At 35.2% G+C, this 10186-nt stretch overlaps 1 protein-coding gene across 1 annotated transcript; it reads right to left on the bottom strand.

Moving 5' to 3' along the window:
* Positions 1-5926: 5926 nt before the first annotated feature.
* Positions 5927-8727, bottom strand: ARA12 (Subtilase family protein). Its single transcript, XM_079031255.1, has one exon. It carries the CDS (start codon positions 8470-8472, stop codon positions 6181-6183), a length of 2292 nt encoding a protein of 763 aa, XP_078887381.1. The 5' UTR covers positions 8473-8727; the 3' UTR covers positions 5927-6180.
* Between the last annotated feature and the right edge of the window lie 1459 nt (positions 8728-10186).

Genomic DNA, 10186 nt, shown 5'->3' with positions numbered 1-10186 from the left:
TATGTCACTATCATGGGTTACATATTGCTATTATCGGTAAAAATGTAAAGATGTTGCTATTATGGTAAAAAAGAAAGTACATTCTGATATAGTAAAAAGAGTAAGTATGTTGCTATTTCTCACTATTTTCCCTAAATCAAACCCCTAAGCTCGTGAAATTCATAAAAGGTTAACAATCTGTTAACTCAAGACTTGTGACTACATTTACACAATCAAAGTTCGATACAACGTAAAGGGGTTCTTGCAGAAAATTTCTATATATATGGACAATATAACGTATATGTAACTACATTTACACAGTTTATATTTCACTTACAGTGATTTTACAAAGTTGTCCTAAAAAACTACACGAGGAAGTACAGAAGCGCAAGAAACAATGTCAGTTGGTATGCGTCTCTTTGAAACTCATCTTCACTTTGGAAAAACTACCACACATGAAGATAGAAAGTCATATTAATTATCCAACGAATAATCAAAATTTATAAACATCCTTATTTATTCATAATATTATTGTAGAAAAAAAGTACCTTCAATGGATCACCAGAGGGATCTGGATAAATCTCCAAATTTTTTTCATTGATGAAAAGCGGTTGGACAAGTTCTTGACAAAATCAAAAAAATATTTTGTAGATTCAACTACAAAAAATAAACAACATGAAGCCCAGAAATATGCTTGAACGATTGTTGATGAAAGTTGAAAATAGGAGAAAGAAAAGCATGATTGTTTATACTATAGAAAAGAGAATACTCACTAGTGGTTCCCTTGTAGAGACATTTTGACTCTGGTGCTCCGTAGTTGCATTTTTGGTACCTCTCCAGTGTTTTCAGCATGCTGCTAGAAGAATAAATGTAATTAATTACACGTTACAAATACTAAAATGAAGTTCAAATGGTGTATTAAGACTAGTGAACTATTGAGGATCAAAACCAAATGTAAATGTAGCCTATGGTGTTTTTATAAGATCGGTGAAACAATCTAAGAAGAAGTGAATCTTGTGCATTTCATTGGAATTGCTACAGGTTGGATTCAAACTTGTCACCTCTAAAATTCAATTAGAAAATCCTAACTACTGCTGCAAGATCAGTGACCATTTGCGTTTATTTTCTTTAAAATATAAGTTATTTACATAGAGAGGCAACAAATAATTAAGCAGGAGCGGTAATCTACTTGCTGGATTTCATAGTTAGTGTTGCTGGACAAGTATCTACCAGTTTCGATCCATAATTTTTTGTAGATCAGAAGTTTGTGTAATTCTTCTGCTAATAGAAAACTAAATATAGAAAATCAAAGTTACAACGAAAACTCCCTGGAAAATCTATAAGGCAAAACTGAAAAAAAAAAAAAAAAAAAAAAAAAAAAAAAAAAGAGAGAGAGAGAGAGAGAGAGAAAAATGAAAAAGAATCAACTGTGACCAAAGAAACCCTAGAGCTGGAAACATATCTAAAATGAGATAGTTGAAGTTAGATACATAAAAAGTAGTACATATATCCATATATATGTTATACCTTGAGCTGCTACAAAACTCATAGAGCTTTCCCCTGTTGGAGAAGATGATCAAAACACCCTCAGCGTCATAGAGAACGGAAAGCTCGTAAGCATTTTTCAGCAGTCCATTTATGCGCTTTGCAAAGGTGACTTGCCTGTTAATTTTGTACTCTATCCTCTTCAATTCCACTCTCCCTCTCCCCCATTCTCACAATCACGGAATCTATCACCAAAAAAAATACAAAGATTCATAGCACGATTGCCATCCCGGATATGTTCCTAATGCACGATTGCCATCCCGGAGTTCTAAGATGTCATGTACAAGATGTCTAGCGGTGGCTTCAACATTCAGACTACTAATGCATTCGAATTCATTACAGAGCTCACCAAAGTGGTCGTGGTTCTTCGGTTGAGGGTTTTTTCATATTTAACAAAGTGAAGTAGTGTGAGGGCAGAGAGTGGGTGGAGACATCGGTCAGAGACATTTTTTTGGGGGAGATCAGAGGTTTGGTGATGTTGCGATCTTGTTGTGGGAGAAAAGAGGAGTGGTGATGATATTGGGTTTTTTTTAGGTATTGAGTGAGAGAGAAGAACAATGGAAATAAGGTAGAGGATACAATGGCGGCCTTTCAAACTTTTGAAACTTTCATCTCCCCCCAAGTTGAGAAAGAAGAAAACGCGCGTTTCATTAAATATAATATAAAGCGACATCTCTACACGACATATATTTTCACATAGGTGCCCTCCGTGTTTTTAATTTTTTTTATTGGACACTAATTTAGGGTACATACAAATGAGTGTCCTCTATCCTTCAAATATTGGAAATCTGACATTATTTTTAGGACATGCAAAAAATGAGTATCCTACATCCGTGTGTGTCATTGTTTGCGTGTCATTAAAATGTTGTTTTCTAGTAGTGAACCCTCTCTCCCCTCACGTCTCGACGCAATTGACACCAACAACCATATATTTTAAATTAAAAAGACGCGCACACACACACACACACACACACACACATATATATATATATATATATATATATATATATATATATATATATATATATATATATATATATATATATATATATATATATATATATAACTTAGGATATGAAAAAAAATATCCAACCCATCTCCATTTTTATTTTTAGTTTCCATTATTTTTCAATCCTAACAATTTGCCCATGTACTTTTTAAGAAATGAATAGTGTTACTATAAATATTGAGAAACGTTATTCATTTTCTTAAAAAATAAGTTGAAGTTTTGGTTGTCGGTTTTAGTCTTTTTTTTATGATTGTATATTTATATTTTAATTTTATCTACTAATTATAATTTAAAGTAGTAATTAATATTTACAATATCCTATTATATTCAAACTATATTAGTTGATCAGAAATTTAACCGATAATTGACAAAGTAATTTGTATCGATAAATTCATGAAAAAAAATTCAAATTTAGTGTATGCCAACAATTTATCTTTTTATAATTTTGTGATAATATCATTTATTAACTTATATATATATATATATATATATATATATATATATATATATATATATATATATATATATATATATATATATATATATATGAAGCTTAGGAATAGTAAACTGGGCATTTTTTTGGCAGAAATGGTCCCTGCACTTTGCTCCTCATTCTTTACCTATTTTGATATTTTTGGTCCTTGCAATCAATATTTTTACACTTTTTAGGAATCTTTTAATATTTAAAGTTTGGCCACAAAACTTTAACGGTTTGACAGCTTTGATCCCTTTTCTAGAAATTTGTTACTTTAATTCTTTAACTATTTTGACATTTTTGGTACTTGCAATCAATATTTTTACATTTTTTAAGAACCTTTTAATATTTAACGTTTGGCCACAAAACTTTAACGGTTTGACAACTTTGATCCTTTTTCTAAAAATTTGTTAATTCCTACCTCTTTAATTCTTTAACCGTTTTGAAACTTCTGATCCTTGCAGTCAAAACTTTTACATTTTTTCATAAAAACTTGAAAAAAACGATCCGGGGCAAACTCTGAGCTTTTCATCCTTGCACTTTCTACGTCTGTCATATTTATCGATTCGGAAACAATATTGAAAACTTCTGGCCCCCGCGTAGCGGGGTAACCTTTCTAGTTATAAATAAAAAGGTAAGAATATATACTTTTAATAATTAATTATTAAAAAATGATGTTTTTAACAATCTATGTAAGTTATAAAATAACAAATAGAATAAAAAAAAATAAAGTGTAGTTACTATTTACTTTAACTTTTTTACTTCATTTGAATATTAAAAAATAAAAAAATATTATGTAAATAAAAAAAAATAAAATCTGGCAAGCAATGCAATATAAAGTGATCATCGAAAAAAAATTGAAAAATAAAAAATAAAAATAGATGATGTAAATAAAAAATAAAAATCTGGCAAGCGCAATATAAAATGATCAATGAAAACAAATTACGGTAAGCAAAGCAATATAACATGGCCTTGGCAAGCAAACAGTCTTTTCTTATTAATATGAAACTAGAGAAGTTTCAAAGATGATGATCACCATTGTTTTTTATCAAAATTGTAATGAGGTTTTTGTTTGTATATATCAAAGTTAAGTGTTCAAACATTATCAATCATTTTCTAAAAAACCCTATTTCCCGTTACACTCTGAATTTATCACAAAGGAACCCACAACCCACCCAAAATCCCCATCACCAATAAATGACATTACGTCTTTCAATTTGAAATCATAAATATCTAACATTATTTTAGAAAAAAGGTGCATCCAATGTTGGGTTTACATGATTAACCCGTTGAATAAAACAAATGGGTATTTCACTTTACATGACTAACCCTAGAATAAAATAATTGATCCTCCATTTTACATGATTTACGACTTGAATACATCATATCTTCAATGCTTTTTGCACATGGGAATTTTCAAAAGCCTAAAGGAGTTATCAAGTGATTCTTTCTTTTTCATTGCTTTGGCATTTCGCCCAACTAGTCTTTTCCATATAAATTCTTTTGTTTTGTATATTATTATGTTGTTACCATTTGACTTACCTTTTAGGAGTGCCAACAAGGTCATATGTTATCATATTAAAGGTGTTCTATATCATGTTACCAAAATCTTGCTTTCCGAATCTACAAGGTGTAAGCAAGACCCTTCTTATAGATTACCTTTGTCCTTTTCAAGGAACAAAATTATTTAAAATGGAATATATTTCTTGAATGCACATATATTCTATGTTGAAGTTAGTTCATTGATAAATGATGCTTGGTTGCAATATACCACCCTTTAACTACCATAAATATCATTGCTTGAGCCAAATAAAATTGTTTGGATACTCATTATAAACCTACCCATGACCAAAAAACCAACACTCTTTTGTATAGCAACTCGTAGAAACTTCTTCAAAGAATCTTGTTTTGTTATCGTATAAGATCTGATTGAATTAGATTAGATTATATAATATTAGATAAGTTTTCAAAGACTACTTTTAATTAGAGTGATAGGTGTTAGAAATTTGGGTTTAATGACACATGGAAATCTCAGAATCGTGAATATCAGCTTCAAATCTAAGTATTTGGGTGGTACTCTCAAATCCTCAATTAGATAAGACTTAGAAAAAATCAAAGAAAATAAAAAAAGAATGAGAGGGTATGTTTTTAGTAAGTACTAGATTATAACCAAAAAATTGGTTTTTGATTTATGTTGAAAACTGTCACAAACCACCAAAACTGTTTTAGATAAAAGCCAAAAATTGGGTCAGTTCTCAGAAAAATCAGTCAGGAGCTCTACCCCTTGGACCCCGCCAAGGGCTACCGCCCGTTGGACCCCGCTTCCACGGGCATTGCCCCCGAATCCCCATTCGTTTAGGGGCTTTGGTCCTAAATAACAGTGTATTTTGAATCTTGAACAAACTTAAACAAATGTGCATTCTACCTTTCAAACTTGTTTAATATTAATCAAAATTGATTTTGGTCAACAAATCATTACACTTAAATACAATTAATAAAACATTCACCAACAATATGAAAACCATGTCTTTCATACGTACAAGATTTCATACATACAAAAGTTCGAGTGCTAATCAATGTTCCATCCTTTTTAATGAACAATATGTAATTGTTGCATCATTCTTCTCTCAGTCAAATCGTGTTAAAAACGAATTATAATACAATCATGTTATATCATTAGTCTTTTTCTCAATCAAATCGTGTTTAAAAAACAAATTATAATACAATCATGTTACATCATACCGTATTATAACAAACAAGTATTCAATAAAAGATAAGTAGGACAAAACACAACTTAAAATACATTAAGCATTATTCTTTCATTCATTGTTTTCAATCAAACATATTATATTATGTTTATACACAAAGAAATTGAAGTTTTCAAATCGAAAGTTTGTATACTATCGAGTCATAAAAGATGGACAATAAGGAAGAAAACATTCCACACTTTATAAAGTACACAATCTTCATGTTTTCTACCCCATAAAACACCATTGAAATCTAATCCCCTAATTAAACAACCTTAAATCAACATTATAATTATAATAATTATTAAATTAAAAACACAAAAAAAAAAAAAAAAAAAAAGTTGAAATTTATGATCAACCACCAACCCACTCACCTTTTGGGAGTGTCGTGAACAACTTGCTAAAAGACATTAAATTTCAATCCATTACCAACTAACGGCCACCGTACTTCCGACGACTCGTTTCCCGTCCGACCACTCAATCCGGCCAAAAGCATTTGAGTTCACCGGCATCGCCGCCGCCGTGAATGTCACTGTGTATGATTTCTTCTCATTCACTTGAGAAAAACTTAACGTTTGAGGAACCACCGATATTTGCACCGATTTGTTATCGGAAAACGTGGAGACTTTGTAGGTTGATGATTCACCGCCAACGTTAGTTAAAGTTCTTGTTTGCTTAACCACGGTGGCGCCGCCACTTTTGCTACTTGAACCCGATGGAACAACCACCGCGAATGAAGGGTAGTTAAGATCACCGACGCTGTATTTTTTTGTAGAGTCGCAACCAGTGGTTCTCTTCGTTACCACTTGAATCTGCGCCGCCGTGTAATTCAATGCACAGAGAAAATCAAAATAGTCATCGGCGGAGATGTCGTAAACCAGCCCTGGGTTGAGGGCGGATACAGGGTCAACATGACCTGCGCCATGGTCAAACGGAGTTGAAGGGTTGCCGGTGGCGAGGTCTTCGATTATTTTCCCGTTTTTGTAGGCTGTGTACGCGGTAGTCATTAGGGCGGACTTAATAGCTGCCGGACTCCAATTTGGATGCGCCGCCTTCAGCAACGCCGCAAGTCCGCTTACATGGGGGCAAGACATCGACGTGCCGGATATGATGTTGAACTCCACGCGCCGAGAGTCGTCCGGCAATCCGGTGGGTCCAACTGCTCCTGACCACCCTGCTAAGATGTTGACACCTGGCGCCAAAATGTCTGGTTTTAGAATCTCCGGCGTGATGGTGTTGGGTCCCCGGGAACTGAATGACGCCACCACCGGCGACGGTTCGATCCCAAGTTTTGTCCCTTCAAATAGGATTGTCGCCGTTGGGGATGAATCAGAAATCACATACTTCCGTATCTCGTCACCGGCTTTTTGACCCACGGTGGTGGCTGGCAATAAATGGGCGTCGGCCACCAGTTCTTCACCATTAGCGGCGGTGTTTGTCAAAACCATACCGGCGCCACCAGCTTCTTTCACAACTGAGCCCTTTTGAACTCTAGCATTAACCCCTCTATCGCAAAGTACGAGTTTACCCTTCACCATCTCCGGTATCAACGTCCCCGGCATACACAGAGCACCACTCGTCGAATTACTAGCGTTTCCGGCGTAGACAATCGGCAGCATCTTATTCGGTAGTGATGGACCTTTGTACAACGATACGCCGGAGAAGTTTTTCCCGTTTCCTAGACTAACATACGCCGGGAAATCACGGTCTAACGTCCCAGCACCGACGGTTGTTATCCACGGCGACACGTTTGATAAACTGTAGGGAGTGGGTCCGGCATTACCGGCGGAGCAAGATATCAAGATACCCTTTTCCATGGCGGCGAAGGCTCCAATCGCCACGCTGTCACGGTAATAGTCAGCCGTACCACCGCCGAGTGACATAGACATGACATTAACGTTGTCGGTGATTGCCTTCTCCATAGCTGCTAATATATCGGAGCTGAAACAGCCACCGACCCAGCAAACTTTGTAAACCGCCACCCTAGCTCGCGGCGCCATCCCACGGGCTGACCCAGAGGCGTATCCGAGTAAATTCGCTCCGGTAACAACCGATCCACCGGTGGTGGTTGAAGTGTGGGTTCCATGGCCATCATCGTCTCTAGGAGATCTGTTCTCTTTCGATTCATCGATTGGGCCCAAAGTCGCCTCGTATCCTTTCGCGAAAAACCTCGCTCCGATCAGTTTCCGGTTACAGTTAGAAAGAGTGAAGTTCGTACCAGTTTCACACGCGCCGTTCCACGCGCTAGGGACTGGACCCATTCCGGTGTCGTCAAAGCTCTTGCTCTCCGGCCAAACACCGGTATCAAAAACACCAATAACAACGTCACTATCTCCGGCGGACTGTGGGAACAAATTAGTGTTTTGATCGAGGCCTAGAAACTCGGGCGTCCGTGTTGTATGAAGCTCGTATTTCAACTCCGGCAAAACAGAGAGAATCCCGGGTAGGTTTTCAAGAGATTCAGCTTCTTGAACACTGAGCCTGGTGGAGAATCCATGGATGACTTTCTCATAAGTGTAGATCATCTCCGCCGATTCCGACACCGATTTAAGCGACGCATCGAACCACTGCCTGTGATCCTCTCCGAAACTCGTCGGCATGTCGTGCTTCGCCATGTGAACAATGTAAGTCTTCTTCTCCTCCGCCATTGAAACATGGCAAAAACCCAGAAACAGAACAACAACACCAACAAAGTTCGTCATTGTAATCAACCCCATGGGCGTGAAATATAGAGTAAGAATAGAGAAGAAGGATCAGAGTTGCAGCATTATTATATAAACAGTGAGGGTTTGAACAGCTGTGTGAAAGTCGAGTAAAAAAAGTGGGAGTTGCAGAAAGAGAGAAGGTAGTGGGGACGGTGGAGTGGTGTCTGGTTCTGTGTATGATTGCGTTAAAACAAAAGAGATGACAGCTTTAGTGAGTGAGTGTCTGTGTGTGTCTGTGTCTGTGTTTGTGTTGTGTGTGATATATATGTATATCTTCTTCTCGTGGGTAAACACATACACACCTTACTCTTACCTGTTAAACTCTAATTAAACTTAACATGAAGTTACAAGTTTGGTCCTTATAATATGTCAAAGTTATGGATGTGTTCAGGATGTTTCATTTCTTGTACAACTATTTATTAAACTTTGTTTACTCTCTCTCTCTTATACGGCGTTAAAATTATAATTTATAAGAGAAATTTCGGATAAAGTATTAATATTTTGGTAAGTTTATAGTTTAGTCTAAACTTTTAATTTTTTATAGGAAAATTCTTATTGTTTTATATTTTGATCAAATTAACGAACCAATTTTTATTTTTTCCAACATAAAATAATAGATTGTCGTATAAAATTAGATTGTTGGAACTTTTTTTTCAAAAAATAAATATCGGAATTAAATCGTAAATTGATCTAAAATATTATGACTTTATCGGAAATTTCTTATTTATTTGGTACCAAAACGTAATAAGCTAATAATGTATTTTGTTTAGTGTGTTGGCTAATTGTGCATAGATGTATGTTTAATGAATATCATGTTCAATAAAGAAATAACTAACTACTTATCAAAAATTCTTTATTTAAATCAAGAAGTACTTATGCTATCTTTTTAACCAAGGGATTTCTAATATGTGACATAAGGACAAATATAATAAACATTAATTATACCAAACTTATGGATAATTACTTAGTGAGCAAGTAATTATCCCATAAGGGTCCAAAACCTTTACCTATAAATAGAGTAGCCTTAGAACGAAATTTGGATGACTCCAATCCTAGAATTTGGTTGCCTGCTACCCACTCTCAAAATCCCAGAAACCTTTCTATCATGTCGCAACATTTGTTTGGACATGACGCGACTTAAGATAGGAACCCTAATTGTATAGTGTAAGAACCTGAAGTTTCAAAAATTTTGACTTTTAGTCAAATATTGACAAAAATGGTGAAATGGTCAATTATGAGAAAATGATGAGAATATGAAGTTGTGACTTCATGGAAATGGCCAAGATAAGTTTAAGCCACTAAGAGGAGGTTAGATGAGCTAGTTCAAGAGAATGAATGCATGAGAAGATGTATTTTTCGTCAAAAGGGTAAAATGAGAATTTTATGCTTTTTTGGCCAAGTCTGTGACTTAATAGATTAAGACGCATATTAAGTCAGTGAAAAATGACTTTAAATAATTGTGGAGTACGTTCCCACCTTCTTGTGGATATAAAGATCATAGAAACCAGATAAGAAACAAAGAACTTATGCGTGTTAGAAGTTAGGATAAAAATTATCCCAAAGCTGGAATGGAATTAGCCTAGGAGTTGTTGTCAAAAAGTTACCGCAACACGATAAGGGTGACAGAGAATGAGTTACATTCTAGTCGTAAGTAGAAGGCAATGTACTTTGGCCCTGCAGCATGGTGTATGTGCAACATCCATAAAAATCATTAAAGTTTTAAACT

The sequence above is a fragment of the Lactuca serriola genome, chromosome 3 (assembly GCF_051521515.1).
Source record: "Lactuca serriola cultivar US96UC23 chromosome 3, Lser_US96UC23_V15, whole genome shotgun sequence".
Classification (NCBI taxonomy): Eukaryota; Viridiplantae; Streptophyta; class Magnoliopsida; order Asterales; family Asteraceae; genus Lactuca; species Lactuca serriola.
This window is presented reverse-complemented; position numbering and strand designations above follow the sequence as displayed.

Excerpts from the sequence above, each read along its gene's own strand:
- ARA12 (XM_079031255.1), bottom strand. The coding sequence starts at position 8,472 with ATGGGGTTGATTACAATGACGAACTTTGTTGGTGTTGTTGTTCTGTTT.